The sequence below is a fragment of the Jaculus jaculus genome, chromosome 2 (assembly GCF_020740685.1).
Source record: "Jaculus jaculus isolate mJacJac1 chromosome 2, mJacJac1.mat.Y.cur, whole genome shotgun sequence".
Lineage (NCBI taxonomy): Eukaryota > Metazoa > Chordata > Mammalia > Rodentia > Dipodidae > Jaculus > Jaculus jaculus.
In genome coordinates, this window is record NC_059103.1 from 98,200,413 (window position 1) to 98,221,151 (window position 20,739).

At 39.6% G+C, this 20,739-nt stretch overlaps 1 protein-coding gene across 4 annotated transcripts in view; it reads left to right on the forward strand.

The window, feature by feature from the left end:
* The window catches only part of Ppa2 (inorganic pyrophosphatase 2), an 81,989-nt gene that overhangs the window by 22,865 nt on the left and 38,385 nt on the right, over positions 1 to 20,739 (forward strand). For all 4 annotated transcript variants that reach the window (XM_045143722.1, XM_045143725.1, XM_045143723.1 and 1 more), the window contains 2 exons: positions 1,078 to 1,197; positions 17,077 to 17,163. In XM_045143722.1, the coding sequence (XP_044999657.1) occupies positions 1,078 to 1,197; positions 17,077 to 17,163 (207 nt within the window). The remainder of the gene's footprint in view (positions 1 to 1,077; positions 1,198 to 17,076; positions 17,164 to 20,739) is intronic.

Consider the following 20,739-nt stretch of genomic DNA (forward strand, 5'->3'; position numbering starts at 1 on the left):
TTCCATGATTATAAAATATATCCCATGGTAATTCCCTCCCTCCCCACCCCCACACTTTCCCATTTTAAGTACAAATCTTTATCTTTCTCAGTTAAATTTATTCCAAAGTATTCTTGGTTTTTGTGGATGCTTTCTTATAAATAGGACCATTCTCTTAATTTCTCTTTGGAATATTTCATCATTATTATCCTGAAATACTACTTACTTTTGTATGTTGATTTTAAATTCTGCAAATTTACCATAGTCATTTAATTGGTCTAACTAGTTTTTCTAGGGCTAGGGGACATGTCGGGTTTTGTGGATAAATTATTGTATTATCAGTGACAATTTAACTATTTGCTTTCCTTTTTTGATGCCCATTATTTCTTTCACTTGACTAGTTGCTCTGGCAAGGATATCATGCTGACTCAAAGTGACAAGAGTAAACAACCCTTTCTTGTTTCTGGTCTTAAAGGGGGGGCTTTCAGTTGTTCACTATGATAAAAACTTTGAGGTAACTGTAATATTGTAAGATTGCTGATACAAAAACCCCAACATTAGTAACAAAAAGCAAGTTGATTATTCACAATTTCAGTCACTTTTTGTTTTAGGACTAATATAGTGCATAAGTAATACAGTATCTCAATACATATATTTCTATACCATTCTTTCTACATGGTACTAAAAACTAGTAGTAAGAACTTGCTTAATTTACTTTAAAACATCTTTAATCATTAAGTTAGAAAGGGAGTACTTAATCAGATTTAGGCAGATTTAAAAAATACTATTTGGGGGCCTGGAGAGATGGCTTAGTGGTTAAGGCACTTGCCTGCAAAGACAAACGACCAAGGTTCAATTCCTCAGGACCCACGTAAGCCAGATGCACAAGATGGTGCATGTGTCTAGAGTTCGTTTGCAGTGGCTGGATATCCTGGCATGCCCATTTTTTTTTTCTCTCTCTCTCTTTCTGTCTCTCTCTTCCTTTGTCTGACTCTCCCTCAAATAAATAAATAAGAATAAAACATTTTTAAAATACTATTTCTATATAGGAGTAATCATTTCACCTCCTTCCCTGCTTTTCCCATGTGATCTGTATAGATTGCCACTGAGGAGCCACTGAACCCCATTAAACAAGATGTAAAACATGGACAGCTGCGCTACACGGCCAACGTCTTCCCTCACAAGGGTTACATATGGAATTATGGGGCCCTCCCTCAGGTAACATTTTTGTTATAAAACAAATGTTTATCATCTCCTAAAAAAATTGTCTTGTAAATCATATGATCTACCTAAATTTAAATTGGCTTTGAGGAAATGTCAATTTGGGTGATTAGTAAGTTTAAAGATTTTAATATGTTCTGTTGTATCAATAAATCTTATTTCAAAGCATATACATGTATATACTCAGGTTCCTGAGGTCAGGCAATATAGCATATTCACATGTGACATTTTAAACACCTTCTCTTTCTAAGCTTAGCTATTGTCAGTGAATTTTTGTTTGTTTTCTAGGTAGAGTTTCACTCTAGTCCAGGCTGACCTGGAATTCACTATGTAATCTCAGGGTGCACTCGAACTCATGGTGATCCTCCTACCTCTGCCTCCGAGTGCTGGGATTAAAGGCGTGCGCCACCATGCCTGCTGTCAGTGAATTCTTAAAGCAAAACTTAATAATCATTTTAATGTTTATATGTATAACAGGATTTTATTTTTACACTCTTAACACAGGTCCTTGTTTTTTTTTTTTTTTTTAGAACTTACAAATTAATTTGTATTACAGTATCCACTGTTAGGCGTTGTTAAATTTTAAGTGAAAATAAGGAAAACCAGGGCTCAATGATGGTTAAGTAGCATCGCTATGGGAGAACTTCTTTTCTTGTTTGCTTCTCTTTCATTCCTACCCCTTTTTTGTTTTCCTTGCTCTTCTCCGATGTTATGTGATTAGTAGAATTTGCTATGTCTGACCCAGAGTCTAGGTGTTAGGACATAGGAAAATATTTGTTTCTATGATTATAAACTCTCATATCAGCAGTTGCTTAGAGAGTTAATATTTATATTTTTATGTGTCTTTAATATTTTTTATGAAATTCAAAGATGCTACTGAGGGAGCTGTCTGGGAAGAGGGGGAGTCTGGATTTATTCAGCAGAGAAAAATAGTTGTCCAGTTCGAATAAACATTCATAAGGAAAGAAAAAAGAAAATTTATCTTTAAAAAGAGTCAGTCTGCCTTTGATTCACTTAGACCACCCACATGGATCCATTCTTGGTTAAAGTGACACTTGGAAAATGATAGTTAAGAATGAGAAGATATGTTGAAACCATGAAAGCAGGGTCACCTTTTTTTTTCCCTTTACTTCCAGGGTATCTTAAATAGACAAGTTGGGCTGGAGAGATGGCTTAGCGGTTAAGCGCTCGCCTGTGAAGCCTAAGGACCCCGGTTCGAGGCTCGGTTCCCCAGGTCCCACGTTAGCCAGATGCACAAGGGGGCGCACGCGTCTGGAGTTCGTTTGCAGAGGCTGGAAGCCCTGGCGCGCCCATTCTCTCTCCCTCCCCCTCTATCTGTCTTTCTGTCTCTGTCACTCTCAAATAAATAAATAAAATATTAAAAAAATTTAAATAGACAAGTTTACTGAACTCTGATGGTTAAAACCATTCTTGTAGGGCTAGAGAGATAGCTTAGTGGTTAAGGCACTTGCTTATGAAGCCTAAGGATCCAGGTTCAATTCCCCATTACCTGCATAAGCCAGATGCACAAGATGGTGCATGCATCTGGAGTTCTGCAGTGGCTACAGGCCCTAGCATGCCCATTTTCTCTCTTGTTCTTTCTCTTCTCTCTCTCTCTCTCACCCCCTTCTCTTTCTTTCTCTAATAGATAAATAAAATATATTTTTAAAAATCCTTGTAGAAGCCAACAGTCAGAGGCAGAGAGGTAGGGAGGACTGCAATGAGTTTGAGGCCACCCTGAAACTCCACAGTGAATTCCAGGTCAGCCTGGGCTAGAGTGAGACCCTACCTTGAGCCCCCCCCCCCCAAAAAAAAAAAAAACCTTGTAGAGTTTGGTGGATACTGGGAGGTAAGGAAGTATGAATGAGGTGAAGGTCAAGAAGACATTGGATTTGAGACAGAAGCAGAGGTGCACACAGTGGGGCAGTGTGTGGTAAGCTGCTGCTCACGAGCCCGCTCAGTTTCTTAGGTACTTCCTCAGAGTTAGTGCCAGGCAGGAATTGGGGATATGAGGTCAGATGAGAGGCAGGCATAAGTGGCCAAGAAGGTGGGCTTGAGAGCCAGAGCCACACTGGCAACATGACCTTGATCCAAATCCTGGGCTGTTCTCTGCCTCTTGATCTCACCTGTGAGATAAGAACATAGAATACCTACTGTCTGTGCTGAGGTGAAATGAGCTTTTCTCATTAAAATACTATGGCACAGATAGTAATGTTTTACTAGTTTTTGCATATGTATGTGTATATGTATGTATGTATATAGTATGCTTGCTAGTGTACATGTTTGTATATGTGTGAGCACATGTATGTACAGGTGAATACCATGCACATGTGTGTGTGGAGGCCAGAGGTTGATTTCGGGTGTCCTTTGCTATATAGCTTAATTCTGGTTTTTTTTTTTTTTTTTTGGTTTTTCACACATATGAGCATGTATACAAGCATGCACACCACACATACATACATGCACATGCCAAAAATAGTAACATATTACTGTCTATTGCATACTATTTGAATGAAAAAGGCTCATTTTACCTTAATTTTTGAGATGGGCCACTCAATAAATGTGGATTTCACCAATTTGCTTAGAGTAGCCAGGCAGCAATCCCTTGAGCTCCTCCTGTCTCTCCCTTCCCAGCACTGGACTTGCAGTGTGTACAGACGTGCGCTGCACTGGCTCCTATGTGGATGCTGGCAGTCTGAACTTAGCTCCTCATGGTTGCATGGTCAGCACTTCACCAAGTGAGTCGCCTCCCCAGACCTTAGTGTTGGGTTTGTTATGATGACTAGTACTTTCAGTATCATCTGGCTCTTCATGAAAGTTATTTATCATCTGATGAGTGTTGACAACTAAGTCACTGGTTGCAGTGTAGCATAATAAGTGCTACCAAGCTGTTTACTGGGTCTTTTATTTTTTTGTGGAAAGAAAAGTTACAAAGCAAAGCTGACCGTGGTGGTACATGCCTGTAATTCTATCACTTGGAAAACTGAGGCAGGAGGATTGTTGCAAATAAAAGAACTGCAGTGGCTTCATAACAAGGCCCAGTCTACACCATACCCCTCAAGACACAATTTTAAGTCTCAACCCTACCCTTCAAGATATAATTTTAAATCTCAACCCTACCTCCCAAGACACAATTTTAAATCCAACTTTATCCTTAAGACACAATTTTAAATCTCAACCTTAATGCCCCCCCCCCTTTTTTTCTTTTGGTTTTTCGAGGTAGGGTCTCACTCTAGCCCAGGCTGACCTGGAATTCACTGTGGAGTGTCAGCGTGGCTTTGAACTCATGGCAATCCTCCTACCTCTGCCTCCCAAGTGCTGGGATTAAAGGTGTGCACCAGCACACCTGGTTTCAACCTTACCCTTAAGGCACAATTATAAATCTCAACCTTACCTTTAAGACACAATTTTAAATCTCATCCTTACCCCTCTAGACACAATTTTTTTAAAAAAATAAAGAGCTAGGTGTTGTGGTGCACACCATTAATCTCAGCACTCAGAAGGCAGAGGTAGGAGGATGGCTGTGAGTTCAAGGCCAGACTAATACTACAGAGTGAGTTTCAGGTCAGTTTGGGCTAGGCTAGACTGTACCTCAAAACCTAAGCACACAAAAAGTTGAAATCATATATTACTTAGGGGAACAGGTAATTCTGTGTTATTTCTCTCTCACACACACACTCTTAGATTTTTTTCTTTATTGCTGATGTTCAGTGAGCTGTTAAAATGAGAGCCAACTAACAGCACCATGCCCCTCTTTGAGCCCATCTCCCTCTCTCCCCTGCTGTGACCCTCTGATGCTCCCAGCATGCTCCTGCTGCTTTGGGACACACTTTTCCAGATATGCACATAGCTTACTTCCTGAAGTGTTTCTTCCAGCTTCCTTCCTGTCTGTATTTTTATACTGCCTCCTGAACTCTTGTTGCTATCTCCATATTTTAATTAACTTTCTTTCACATCTACCAAATTGTAATCTGCCTTGTAAGTTGTCTGTCCTCCATCTCTTCTAGCTAGCACGTAGACCTTGCAAGAGCAGGGATTTTGTGTTATTGATGGTTCTTCTACAACTCTGCAGCTTCCTGATTGGCAAGGAGTTAGTGATCAATACTTTTTGGCTGTTCTTTTGAGACAGGGTCTTGCTATATATTCCACTTTTGCCTTGAATGCCTAATCCTCCTACCTCAGCCTCGGAAGTATCAGGATAGAGATGTGCCACCAAATCCAACAGTAAGTTCTTTGGTCTGAAAAGTTGATGAATTCACTGTGTATGTATTTGTTTCAAAGACATTTTGGGTAGTGGATTTTGTTGCTCCCCTATGATTTGACGTGTAGCAGCAGGAAAGTAAGGACCATTACCAAGCCAATAGCCTGAAAGAGCACTGAAGCAATAGAACATTGATTAGGTAGAAATTCACTAAACTTGTGGCTCATCAATAAGCCATCAGTATTTCAGGCCTTTGGCGCCTGCTTCTCCCATGGTGCTTTTCTCAGAGCTTGACATGGGTAGAAGTTACCTTTGTCTTCTCTCAGTTTCCTTCCATTGTCCTTCTTTATAAGGTCATTCCAGTGTGTTCTTTCTGTAAGTGAATATTTAGATCACTTGTCTGGATGATATTGAGGGACTAGGCTCACCTTAAATGCAAGGCTTCTTCAATTTCAATATAATATCAGTGTGTTTATATGTTGAACTTAGTTACATAGTTGAGTCACTGGCTGCAAATATAGTATGGTTTAGAGTCCAAGACAGAGACTAAAGGTAGGTCTGAATGATCATGCTGCCTCCCTCAAGAGGTCTGTGTAGTGAAGGAGGTGATCAAGGCACAGCATGTAGCATGGTGATGAGTTCTCAGTAATAACTACATGGTGGCACTGTTACTTCTGATGTTAGCTGCTGAGAGCCAAATGACAGAGACTCTTGCTCTAGTTTAGAGCTGGGGAAATACAGGTCATGGCTGAGTAGTTCTTACTTTCCTTAACTTGGTGATAGGAATCCTTGGTAGTCAGGAAGGGGTTTTCAATATCCACCTGTTGTATATGCAGCTTTTTTAAAATTTTTGCCATGAGTAATTTTCAAAGAGACCTAAAGACCTGGTGATTTTAAGTATATTGGTTAATATTTATAGATTATACAGTAATGGTCACAAATACTTGTATGAAGATAAGATTTGTTTTAGGCTAGGTCAACAACATATATTGTGATTTGTTCATTGTCATAGGTTTATAGTGATAATTTGTACAGCATTTATATTAATAACTTTTAAAAATGGTGCTTTTTAATTTATTTTTATTAAGGACATACTTAGTATGAATACATCTATTACTAGTTATATTCTTTTTTAAAAATTATTTATTTATTTATTTGAGAGCGACAGACACAGAGAGAAAGACAGATAGAAGAAGAGAGAGAGAATGGGCACGCCAAGACTTCCAGCCTCTGCAAACGAACTCCAGACGCGATGCTCCCCCTTGTGCATCTGGCTAACGTGGGACCTGGGGAACCGAGCCTTGAACCGGGGTCCTTAGGCTTCACAGGCAAGCGCTTAACCACTAAGCCATCTCTCCAGCCCACTAGTTACATTCTTGTTGCTATTACCAAATACCTGTATAGAAGCAATTTAAGGAAAAAATTTATTTCAGTTTACAGCTTCGTGATGAGGAAGGCATGGTAGGAGGAACATGAAGTAGTGCTGGTCAAATTATATCTTCATTCAGGAAATCAGCAGCAGTGAATGCCAGTGCTAAGCTGGGTTTTTCCTGTTTGTTACAGTCCAGGACCCCAGTTCATGAAATGGTGCTACCCACAGTTAGAGTGAGTTGTCTCTCAATTAACCTAATCTAGAAAAAATCTCTTAACAGGCATGGCAAGAAGTTTGTTTCCATGGTGATTCTAAATCCTGTCAATTTGACAGCCAAAGATTAGCCATTACAGCACTGTTTTCCTGTTGATACATTGTTTATGCTTTGTGTTATTTTCTTGAGTCTATATTAACATTGTTTCTACATATTTAGATACCTACTCTTAGGAATATAGCCATAAATCAGATGGTGAGCTATGTATCCATTCTACTTTATGAAGTATTTCCAAGTTGTTGACAAAAGAAATTGCAAGTTTGCAATCTTACTAGTAGTATATAGGGTTCCAGGTATCTAAATCATGGGTAATATTTTGGGTTATCAGATCATTATATTGTTTTCAAATTCTGTTGGATTGTGACTTAAAAAAATTTTTTTTTGTTTATTTTTATTTATTTATTTTAGAGTAACAGACAGAGAGAGAAGGAGGCAGACAGAGAGAGAGAGAGAATGGGTGTGCCAGGGCCTCCAGTCACTGCAAATGAACTCCAGATGCGTGAGCCCCCTTGTTCATCTGGCTAACGTGGGTCCTGGGGAATCAAGCCTCAAACCCAGATCCTCAGGCTTCACAGGCAAGTGTTTAACCGCTAAGCCATCTCTCCAGCCCAGATTGTGACTTTTTAATTGTGTTTCTCAAGCCAGTATCTTTCTGTGTATTTATAAGTCATTCATCTTTCCTTCCTTCCTTCCATCTTTGTTATTTGTGGTTTTTTTTTTGGGGGGGGGGGGGTACTTACCTGTTCATGTCTTTAGCCCACTCTTAAAAAGTATTTCATTTATTTATTTAATAAGAGGGCGGGATGGGTGCACCTTGGCCTCTAGCCACTCCAAATGAACTCCAGATGCATGCACTACCTTGTGCATCTGGCCTATGTGGGTTCTGGAGAATTGAACCCGGATCCTTAGGCTTTGTGGGCAAGTACCTTAACCACTAAGCCATCTACCCAGCCCTTCAGCCCATTTTTGTTTGGTTTCCCTTTGCTTATTTAATGGTATAAGTTATTTCTAAATTGTGCATCTAAATTTTTGTCACTGTTGTTGCAATAATACTAAAATTTGGAACTTGACAGTTTTCCATTTTGCTTTTACTGGTTGTCGCTTCCTGGTTGTACACCTAAAGGCCCACAAGAGGGCGATCTCAAAATTTTAAATTGTTCAAGATTTCCTCTGTTGAAATTACATTATATTTTCATGTTAAAATTGAGATCCTTTAGTATATATCTTGTTTTGGAATAAAACTAAAGCCTTGGCTGAAGAGATGGCTTAATGGTTAAGCGCTTCCCTGTGAAGCCAAAGGATCCTGGTTTGAGGCTCGATTCCCCAGAACCCACGTTAACCAGATGCACAAGGGGGCGTACACATCTGGAGTTCATTTGCAGTGGCTGGAGGCCCTGGCACGTTAGTTCTCCCTCCCTCCCTCTCTCTCTCTCTCTCTCTCTCTCTCTCTTTCTCTCTCTCTCTCTGCCTCTTTCTCTCTGCCTGTCGCTGTCAAATAAATAAGTAAATAAACGAACAACAACAACAAAAAATAAATGAAGCCTGTATATGTAAAATATTCAAGGCAGATGTAGTTACCTTCTCATTGCTAGGACAAAACACCCCACCAAAAGCAGCTGAAGGGAGGAAAGGATTTTAGTTTGACTACAGTCTTATGAGAAGCTTCATGATGGCAGGAAAAAGATGGTAGAGCAGAAGCTAGACATCACCTCCTTACAGTAACACTCCTCCTCCAGCAAGACTCCGTCATCAGCTGGGGTCCAAGCATTGAGAACACTTGAATTTATGGGGAAATCTGATTCAAATTACCACAGTAAAGTTAGAAATAGAACTGGTCTTTTTTGGCAATTTGGTTGGGGGACTGATAGCAGAAGATCATGAAGAAATGCCCATAAAATTCACAGCAATGTGTATCTTAAGCATATTTCACTTGTATTTTTATTTCCTCAATGGTAGAAAATAAATGCCATCCCAACAGTCAAAAAAAAAAAAAAAAACTATATTATATACAAGTTTTAGCAAGTCACTCTTGCCTCAGTATAAGGAAGGGGTTTCTTACAATTAATGTTGACCAAAATAGGCTAGATTGGGCTGGAGGGATTGCTTAGTGGTTAAGGTACTTGCCTACAGAGCCTAAGGACCCACGTTCAACTCCCCAGAACCCACGTAAACCAGATGCACATGGTGGCACATGCTTCTGGAGTTTGTAGTGGCTGGAGGCCCTGGCATGCCCATTCTCTCTTTCTGTCATAAATAAGTAAATAAAAATAAACTATTTTTTAAATAGGCTAAATTAAGAATCTGTAAGCCTCCCACTTAGACTAGGGCTCGTGCAGAGTCTGAACGAGTACTAATACTCGCAGAGTTTATAGGGTAAGGGCATAGCTGAAGATTTTCTTATTTGAACCATTCTTTTTCTAGCCGAAGAAACTGAGGTCTAGATATTTTAGGTCTAGATGTGGATAAGATAGAACTAGTATATAGCTATCTTCCTGTAGGCCAGTGTGAATTCTGGCTTAACACATTTGTTCTCTGGAAGGGGATGAAAGAGAATTCAGGAGATTCTTATGTGAAGAAAGAGGAACCTCTTGGATATTTAAGCCTTTTTGATCTAGATTTTCTGATCCCATGTTGGTTTCCTGAGCACACTGATGTTACTGCTGTGGTCTCTTGTTTGTCGGTACTCCTGTCCCACAGTGCATCCTCAACAGCTCACTTATGAATGGGTATCTGGTAACAGGTGGTGAGAGAGGCTGCAGGGTTAGCGTGATGGCTTTAGTGGTTAAATCCCTGCTGAACAAGCCTGACAGCCAGGGTTTGGGTTTTAGGAACCCACATGAAGCTGGATGGGATGGCACATGTCTGTAATCCCTCCATAACCTATGGCAAAATGGGAGGTGGAGTCAAGGGAATCCTAAAGCTTGCAGACCAACTAGTCCGGCATTCGCAGTGGCAGACAGAACAGAGACCCTGTCTTACCAGCTGGAAGGAAAGAACCCATAAGCCAAGGTTGTGTTCTGACCTCCATGTGCATGCTGTGGCACACATGCGTCCACGCATATGCACACATACACACACGAGGCGGGAATGTGAAGACTAGGAAATAAAAACAAAGTTTCCACAGTAAAATGTACATAGGAATTCTGAAAGTATGGAAAGATGTTTAAAGGAAGAGAATCAGCTAGGCTTGGTATCACACACCTTTAATCCCAGCACTCAGGAAGCAGAAGTAGTTGTATCACTGTGAGTTCGAGGCCAGCCTGGGCTAGAGTAAGACCCTACCTCAAAAAAAAAAAAAAAAAAGAAGAGGCAGGACACCAATTTAATGAAATAAAGAAGGCAATACAAGACATAAATAGAGAAATAGAAATAATAAAGAAAAACCAGTCAGAATTATTAGCAATGAAGAACACAGTTAATGAAATAAAAAACTCTGTAGAAAATCTCACCAGTAGGATGGATGAGGGAGAGGACAGAATATCTAAGCTAGAAGATCAGGTGGCAGACCTAATGCAGTCCAACAAAGAGAAAGACAAACTTATAGAAAAGTATGAGTGGGAATTTCAAGATATTCGGGACACTATGAAAAGATCCAATATAAGAATTCAGGGCATAGTAGAAGGAGAAGAATTCCACTCCAGAGGCATAGTAGGCATCTTCAACAAAATCATAGAGGAAAATTTTCCCCAAATTGGGAAAGAGGTGCCAATACAGATACAGGAAGCCTTTAGAACCCCAGCCAGACAAAACCCAGAAAGAAACTCTCCTCGCCACATTATACTCAAACTTCCAAACACACAAACCAAAGAAAAAATATTGAAAGCAGTTAGAGAGAAAAATCAAGTTACCTACAAAAGCAAGCCCATCAGGATTACAGCAGATTATTCAACACAAACTTTTAAAGCCAGAAGGGCCTGGAGTGATATATTCCAAGTTCTGAAAGATAACAACTGTCAACCAAGGTTACTTTATCCTGCAAAGTTATCCATCCAAATAGATGGAGAAATAAAGACATTCCATGACAAAAGCAGGTTAAAGGAATATCTGAAGACAAAACCAGCTCTACAGAAAATACTTGATAGAATCCTCCATGCTGAACAAAAGGAAAAGCACACATATAAGGAACCTAGAAAAAACCAGCCATACTCAAATACCAGTTAACAGAAGAGAGCACAGGTAGAACAAGTAACACACACACACACACACAAATGGCAAACATAAATACACACCTTTCAATAATATCTCTTAATATCAACGGTCTCAATGCCCCAACGAAAAGACATAGATTTGCAGACTGGGTTAAAAAGCAGGATCCTACAATTTGTTGTCTTCAAGAAACTCACCTTTCTACAAAGGATAGACATTATCTTAGGGTGAAAGGTTGGAAGACGGTGTTTCAAGCAAATGGGCCTAGAAAACAAGCAGGGGTTGCTATCCTAATATCAGACAGGGTGGACTTTAGTCCGAAGTTAGTCAAAAAAGATAAGGAAGGTCACTTTATATTGATTAAGGGCACACTCCAACAGGAGGACATTACAATCCTAAACATATATGCACCTAACATGGGGGCTCCCAAATTCGTCAAACAAACACTATTAGAACTAAGGTCACAGATAACACCAAACACGGTGGTGGTGGGTGACTTTAACACCCCACTCTCATCAATTGACAGGTCATCCAGGGAAAGAATAAACAGAGAGGCATCTGGACTAAATGAGGTCATAGAAGATATGGACCTAACAGATATATACAGGACATTTCATCCAAAGGCTGCAGAATATACATTCTTTTCAGCAGCACATGGAACATTCTCTAAAATAGACCATATATTAGGACACAAAGCAAATCTTAACAAATTCAGGAAAATTGAAATAATTCCTTGCATTCTATCTGACCACAATGGAATTAAACTACAAATCAGTAGCAAGAAAGGCTATAGAGCATACACAAAATCATGGAAGCTAAACAATACACTACTAAATGATGAGTGGGTCAATGAAGAAATCAAAAAGGAAATCAAAAAATTTATAGAGTCAAATGATAATGAGAACACAACATACCAAAATCTCTGGGACACAATGAAGGCAGTTCTAAGAGGTAAATTTATAGCCTTAAGTGCCTATATTAAGAAATTAGAAAGGTCGCAAGTAAACGACCTAATGCTTCGCCTTAAAGCCTTGGAAAAAGAAGAACAAGGCAAACCAAAAAGTAGTAGACGGGAAGAAATAATAAAGATTAGGGCAGAAATTAATGAAATAGAAACAAAAAGAACAATCCAAAGAATTAATGAAACAAAGAGTTGGTTCTTTGAAAGGATAAACAAGATTGATAAACCCTTAGCAAATCTGACCAAAAGAAAGAGAGAAGAGACACAAATTAATAAAATCAGAGATGAACAAGGTAACATCACAACAGATTCCAGAGAAATTCAAAAAATTATAGGGACATACTATAAAAGCATATACTCCACAAAGTATGAAAATCTGAAAGAAATGGATGATTTCCTTGATCTATATGACCTACCTAAATTAAATCAAAATGAGATTAATCACTTAAATAGACCTATAACAAACATGGAGATCCGAGCAGTTATCAATAATCTCCCAACTAAAAAAAGCCCAGGCCCGGATGGATTCACTGCTGAATTTTACCAGACTTTTAAGGAAGAGCTAACACCATTGCTTCTTAAGCTTTTCCAGGAAATAGAAAAAGAAGGAATCCTACCAAACTCCTTCTATGAGGCCAGCATCACCCTGATACCAAAACCAGGCAAAGATAGAACAAAAAAAGAAAATTACAGACCAATCTCCCTCATGAACATAGATGCAAAAATTCTCAACAAAATATTGGCAAACAGAATACAAGAGTATATCAAAAAGATCATTCACCCTGACCAAGTAGGCTTTATCCCAGAGATGCAGGGATGGTTCAACATACGCAAATCTATAAATGTAATACATTACATAAATGGGTTGAAGGACAAAAATCACATGATCATCTCATTAGATGCAGAGAAAGCATTTGACAAAATCCAACATCCCTTCATGATAAAAGTCCTACAGAGACTGGGAATAGAAGGAACATATCTCAATATAATAAAGGCTATTTATGACAAGCCTACAACCAACATATTACTAAATGGGGAAAAACTGGAAGCTTTTCCACTAAAATCAGGAACAAGACAAGGGTGTCCACTGTCTCCACTTCTATTTAATATAGTTTTGGAAGTCCTAGCCATAGCAATAAGGCAAGAGACACACATAAAAGGGATACAAATTGGAAAGGAAGAAATCAAGTTATCACTATTTGCAGATGACATGATTCTATACATAAAGGACCCTAAAGACTCTACTAGCAAGCTGTTAGAGCTAATCAAAACCTACAGCAATGTAGCAGGATACAAAATAAATACACAGAAATCAGTAGCCTTCATATATGCTAACAACAAACACACAGAGGATGAAATCAGAGAATCACTCCCATTCACAATTGCATCAAAAAAAATAAAATACCTTGGAATAAACCTAACTAAGGAAGTAAAGAATCTATACAATGAGAACTTTAAGACACTCAAGCGAGAAATTGCAGAAGACACTAGAAAGTGGAGAAACATCCCTTGTTCCTGGCTTGGGAGAATCAATATCGTGAAAATGGCAATCTTACCTAAAGCAATCTACACATTTAATGCAATCCCTATCAAAATTCCAAAGGCTTTCTTCATGGAAATAGAAAAAACAATCCAAAAATTCATTTGGAATCATAAAAAACCTCGAATATCTAAAATAATACTGAGCAACAAAAAAGAGGCTGGTGGTATCACCATACCTGATTTTAACCTATACTACAGAGCCATAGTAACAAAAACAGCATGGTACTGGCACAAAAACAGACATGTAGATCAGTGGAACAGAATAGAGGACCCAGATGTAAGCCCAAGTAGCTATAGCCACCTGATATTCGATAAAAATGCCAAAAATACTCATTGGAGAAGAGACAGCCTCTTCAACAAATGGTGTTTTGAAAACTGGATAAATATCTGCAGAAGGATGAAAATAGATTCTTCTCTCTCGCCATGCACAAGAATTAAGTCCAAATGGATTAAAGACCTTAACATCAGACCGGAAACTTTGAAACTGCTAGAGGAAAAAGTAGGGGAAACCCTCCAACATATTGGTCTTGGCAAAGACTTTCTAAATACAACCCCAATTGCTCAGGCAATAAAACCACAGATTAACCACTGGGACCTAATGAAATTACAAAGATTTTGCACCGCAAAGGACACAGTGAAAAAAGCAAAGAGGCAACCTACAGAATGGGAAAAAATCTTCGCCAGCTATATATCTGATAAAGGATTAATATCTAGGATATACAAAGAACTCAAAAAGTTAACTAATAAGGAATCAAACAGGCCAATCAAAAAATGGGCTAAGGAGCTAAATAGAGAGTTCTCAAAGGAAGAAATACGAATGGCATATAAGCACCTAAAAAAATGTTCTACGTCACTAGTCATCAGGGAAATGCAGATTAAAACTACATTGAGATTCCATCTCACTCCTGTCAGATTGGCCACCATCATGAAAACAAATGATCATAAATGTTGGCGGGGATGTGGAAAAAAAGGAACCCTTCTGCACTGCTGGTGGGAATGCAATCTGGTCCAGCCATTGTGGAAATCAGTGTGGAGGTTCCTAAAGCAGCTAGAGATTGATCTACCATATGACCCAGCTATAGCACTCCTAGGCATATATCCAAAGGACTCATCTCATTTCCTTAGAAGTACATGCTCAACCATGTTTATTGCTGCTCAATTTATAATAGCTGGGAAATGGAACCAGCCTAGATGTCCCTCAACAGATGAGTGGATAATGAAGATGTGGTACATTTATACAATGGAGTTCTACTCAGCGGTAAAGAAAAATGAAGTTATGAAATTTGCAGAAAAATGGATGGACCTGGAAAGTATTATACTAAGTCAGGTAACCCAGGCCCAGAAAGCCAAGCGCCACATGTTCTCCCTCATATGGGGATCCTAGCTACAGATGACTGGGCTTCTGTGTGAGAATGAAAATACTTAGTAGCAGAGGCCAGTAAGTTGAAAAGGAGACATAAAGGGTGGAGAAAGGAAGGGAGGAGGATACTTAATAGGTTGATATTGTATATATGTAATTACAATGATTGTAATGGGGAGGTAATATGATTGAGAATGGAATTTCAAACGGGAAAGTGTGGGGGTGGGGAGGGAGGGAATTACCATGGGATATATTTTATAATCATGGAAAATGTTAATAAAAATTAAAAAAAAAAAAAAAAAAAAAAAAAAAAAGGCAATAAAAAGAAAAATCATAAATTCTGATTAATAGAATGAATTCTGATCCTTTCTCTGCTGTTTAGAAACTTTTATAGCTTAGACCAGTTTACACTATTATGTTTCAGTTAACTTGTAAAAATAATGGTATATTCCTCAGAGTATGCATGCTAGTGTATGTGTGTATCTTAGAAAGTAAGTGCTGCTGTCACCTAGAAGCAATGTAAAATATTGACATAATATTAAATGCTTAAGTTTTATTATTAGTGATAATATTAGGGGGTAGTGCAATATTGTGGGACCTTTTTTTTTTTAAGTAAGATTGGCTTAGTTTACTCCTGTGCTATAATTAAAATTAGAAGGAAACTATTGAAGGTTATCTGTGGTTGGCTATAAATAAGTGTGTATTTTTAGCTATGTACATAAAATTAGAGAAGCGAAGCATTGATAACCTGAATGCCAGGACCATAGTGATAGAACTGAACCCTGTGATGACACCTTTATCATGTAAATTTGAGGCAAGTAGTTTTAGTCAATTTCTGTAGTTCAACTTAAAGAGTTAGGCACCTATGAAGCTTTGAGAAGGGGTAGTGGCTACCAGATTGCCACTATGCTATGTATTTACAAAACTGAAACATTTTGCCGGCCATGGTGGTACACGCCTTTAATCCCAGCACTTGGGAGGCAGAGGTAGGAGGATCACCATGAGTTGGAGGCCAACCTGAGACTACATAGTGAATTCCAGCTCAGCCTGGACTGGAGTGAAACCCTACCTTGGGGGGGGGGGGGGAGGGAAAGAAGGAGGAGGAAGAGGAAGAAAAGAAGAAAGGAAAGAAAGAAATATTTTGTAGCCAACAGGGTACAATTTTTTCAAGTAAATTGGAGTGTTGGCATCTTCCATGCTTTCTGGACGATCTTGCATTTTGGCCAGGGAGGTGGCTCAGCTTGCTTGCAAAGTCTGACTGCTCAGGTGCAGTTCCACAGTATCCGCAGTACCCACACAAAGCTAGATGCACAAATTAGTAGCACATCTGTCTGCAGTTAGTTTGCAGTGGTGGGAAGCCCTAGTGTGTCCATACTCACTCTCTACTTCTCTCTCATATGATAAATTAATTAATAAAAATTTTGTAAAAGATCTTGAAATTTTAACGGCTAGGGTAGAGGATTTTTTCAGAGAATGAAATGAGACAAAATAGGCTTTTCTGTGGTGAATAATGCCATTTATAAAGGCAAAATCGTGTTTCCACTAGTAGAAGACATTTAAAGAATAGGAAGTTTATTTTCAAACATGGAAGGCTAGACCTAGAGTCTTATGTTAAAGGAAGTTATGAGTGATAGGAGCTACAGTTGAGATAGTAGAAAAACAGAAACAAGGCATAGGCAGTGGGAACATTCAAACTGAAAATCTGAGATTTGTGAATATGAATTTAGTCACTGACTAAACTTGGAAAGTAAGTATGTCTGGAAATGCCACCCACTTTCAGATGTGTTTACACAGACAAATGAGAGACAGAAGAGAGGAAATACTGTAAATCTGTTTTAATTATTACAATACTTATGAGTGTGCTGTCATGTTGGCTTTATGGCTATGTAACTTCTGAGATGTTTTTTTCCCTTTTGATTATGGCTATCTATAAAACATCATGATCATGTAGAAAGATTAAGATGTATTTTAGTGAACATTAATCTACATTTCTTTCTCTCCCCCCCCCCTTTTTTTTTAGACATGGGAAGATCCCCATCAAAAAGATAAGGACACAAACTGCTGTGGAGATAATGATCCTATTGATGTTTGTGAAATAGGCTCAAAGGTTTGTTTAGAGACTCTTGATTCATGTGTTTTGTTTTGTTTGGTTTTAATCTCCAGTTCTTTTACTTTAAAAGTTCAAGCCCATTGATTGCTCCAATAGTCTGTTATATCTTTACTCCTTCTCTTAAGCCAGGGCCTTAGTAAACAGCAGCCACTGCCTGGCTCTGATTAAAGTGACACAGCTGTGCCTGTTCATGTGTCACTGTCCAGACTGTGTTTGACCACAGTTGCAGAACTGAGCATCTACAAGGCTTAAAATGTTTTCCATCTGTTGTGTTTTAAATGTAAAATCGCTCCCATAGGCCGTAAACTCTCGTGCTTGAATAATTGGTTTATGACAGTGCCATTATTTGGTACAGTGGTGGAATCTTGTTGGAGGAAGTGAGTCACTGTGACAGGGCCTTAAGGTTTTATAGTTAGTCCCTACTTCCTCCCCTCTCCATGCCCCTCTCTTGACTGTGGCTACACTGTGACCAGCCAGCCTCCTGTTCCTGTTGCCCTGTGTTCCTCATCGTGACAGAATATAGTCCCTCAAAGCTGTGAGCAAGAAAAAGCCCTTTCCCTTCTTAAGCAGTTTCCTGCAGGTATTTGGTCACAGCAACAACTAAGGTAACTAATGTGCCATCTGATCATTTACATGAAGTTCACCAAGCTCTCCCTATGTTCAGTTTCCTTGCCTTTATATAGATAGAAACTGTAATAGTGATGAAAACCAGCTTTCCTGTTTTCTCTGCATACCTGTGTCTAGCTTGCAAAGCCCTATTTTGAGAAAAAAAAAAAAAAAACAGCACACACTCATGGATTGGCACTGCTCATCAGTCCTTCTATCTGCTTTGGCCAGTTCTGTTGTGATTACCTTTTCATTGCGAGGACAAAACACCCAACCAAAAGCAGCTAATGGGAGGAAGAGTTTATTTTGGTCTATAGTCAGGGGAAAGCATGGCATGAGCAGAGGCTGGATATCACCTCTGTGCCACAGAACTTGGCAAATAGCAGCAAGACAGTAAACCAAAGTCTAGCAAAGGGGAGCTGACTGTACCACCCCAATGCCCACCCTTGGTAACACACATCTTTTAGCAAAGCTCCACCTCCCAAATTGTCACCAGCTGGGGGCTAAGCAATCAAAACGCATGACAGGTATCTATTTTCTGTTACATTCATTTCTCTTGTTCTATGTTCTTCCCTCTTAATTTGCACCATGGCACAGCCTCTGAGTCTGGTCTTCGGTTTTGTAGCTCTCCTAGACATCAAATGTGGCCACTAGCAGTTTATGTTCTGCTGCTTATACTCTAGAATAACTTTCTACACGCCCTGCTGGTAAAGGGTGATTTTTAAAAATGTTTTCTCTTTTTATTTTCAATTCTTCATTTATCATTTCCTTTTTGTCACATGTCTCTTTTCTTCTTACACTTCACATGACAATGTGTAAAAAGAGTTTTTAACACTTATCTACATTTCCTGCTTCCCTCCTAGTTGTCAGCCCATTGGTTGCATAGTTGTTCCTACCTCCTCTCCATCATCATTTCAATCAAATTGCTCACATTAAGATTAGTAACTTCTTTTGGCCGAATCCAGCAGCCTAGAAGGGGAGCTTTTGAATTTCCTTTTATGATTCATACCATTAACTACCTCTTTATTCTTAAGTCAGCTGGCTTGACTTGTTGGGTATTATAATCTTGTTTTGCCTCTCATCATTCTGGCTCCCTCCTCTTGGTTTCTTTTTAATATTTTATTTTTATTTATTTATTTGGCAGAGAAAGAGGGAGAGGGAGAAAGAGAATGGCACACCAGGGCTTCCAGCCACTGCAAATGAACTCCAGATGTGTGTGCCCCCTTGTGCATCTGACTAACATGGGTCCTGGAGAATTGAGCCTGGGTCCTTTGGCTTTACTGACAAATGACTTAACTGCTAAGCCATCCCTCCAGCCCTTCTTGGTATCTTTTGCAAGTTCCTTTTCTTCTGCTTACTAAAAGATGAGCAGTATGAGGGTCCATTCCTATCCTCACGTGGGCTTCCTGGATGAGTCAGTTCCAACCAAGGATTTCTGGTTTTGCTGCTGGATTGATGACTTCAGCTCAGATCCATATGTTCAACTACCTTTATCTGTACTTAGATGTTTCCTAGGCTTCTCAAAGTTGTCATGTCCAAGCGGTATTCATTATTTTCCTCTCTCTGCTTTACCTCCTTAATATTCTCAGTCTCAGTAAGGGACATCTCTTCTCTTGTTGGCAACTCGAGAAACCGAAGGGGTCATCCCTGATTGTTCTTTGTGTCGCTTCATCCAGATAAGGATGCAATGCTGATTCTGTGTCCTAAAGAGCTTTTAGCTAATTTTTTTTTTTGCATTCTCATTGCTGCTGGCTTTGTCTAGTTCATTGTTATGTCTCACTTGAATTATAATACTTCCTCCTAACAAGTTTCCTTGCTGAGTATAGTTATCACTCCAGACTCTTCTGCTTTCCTTGTCTGAGTACCTGCCTCCTTCCTGCTGCCTCCTTTTCTGGCTTCCTTTCTTGGTATTCCTTGTTTGCATACTACCCACCAGCTGCAGCAGTCTTAAAGTTCCTAAATTTCATCTGCCCTTCCCCTTTCCCAGGCCTTCATCCTGGCTACTCTCATTATGCAGATGGAATTTTACTTCCCCTGCTCGTCTAAAGGTGTCGGCTAATAGCTCTCTTCCTCTGGGAAGTCGGCTTGACCCTCTGTAGACCCCAGCTGGTTGTGTGCATCACTGCACTGCCTGTGCCTAGCTGGCTGTCTTCACTGATTATAGGCTTGCTGGAGCAGCCATCACCAGTGGAGAGCGCAGGGTCTGCCATGCAGCATGTGCTTAAGTTAAAGCATGCATGTCCAGCTATTGGTTGTTACTCCCTGCGGATTCAGATGAGGTTGGTTCTTGGTGGAAACTTACCTTAGCTCTCTCAGGTATGATTGACCTCTGCTTATTTGTTACATTCTTCTGTGCTCCTTAAATCATTCTTGTTTTTATTCACCTCTTCATCCTCCTCTAAATATTTCTTTTCCTTTGCTTTTTTAAAATTTATTTTTATTAGATATGGACATATATATGTAAGCATCACATGTTGGTACCATCCTTTCCCTCCTCTCTGCCCCTTTTCTGAAAAGGCCCTCCTTGTTAGAGATGCAGGTCAACCTTGTGGGGATTGTGGGTCATGCATTTTGGGGGTATCAGTCAATTATGGTGGAGAGGCAATGTCTCTGTGCAGAATGTCCCAACTTGTGGCTTTAACAATCTTTCTGCCCCCTCTTCCACTAAATTCCCTGAGCCATAGAGGGTGCATTTAAGTCTACTTCAGTGATGGGCACATAGTAGTAGCCTCTGGATCTCTGGTTTGGTGGGTGTTGAGTGTCCTCAGTGTCTTATCTCCTTCACCCTTGTGCTGATATCAGGCTCACCTAGAAAGCAGTGCTCTTGCTCATTTCCCCAGTTCCTCTGTGGTTCCAGCTGGGGCTGGGTTGGAGTGTATTGGGTCCTTGATCTCCTCAGGTCTCGCTCTCATTCCACATTGCTGTGCAGGGAGCCCAGAGCAGGGGGCTGGGAGAAGTCCAGAAGCA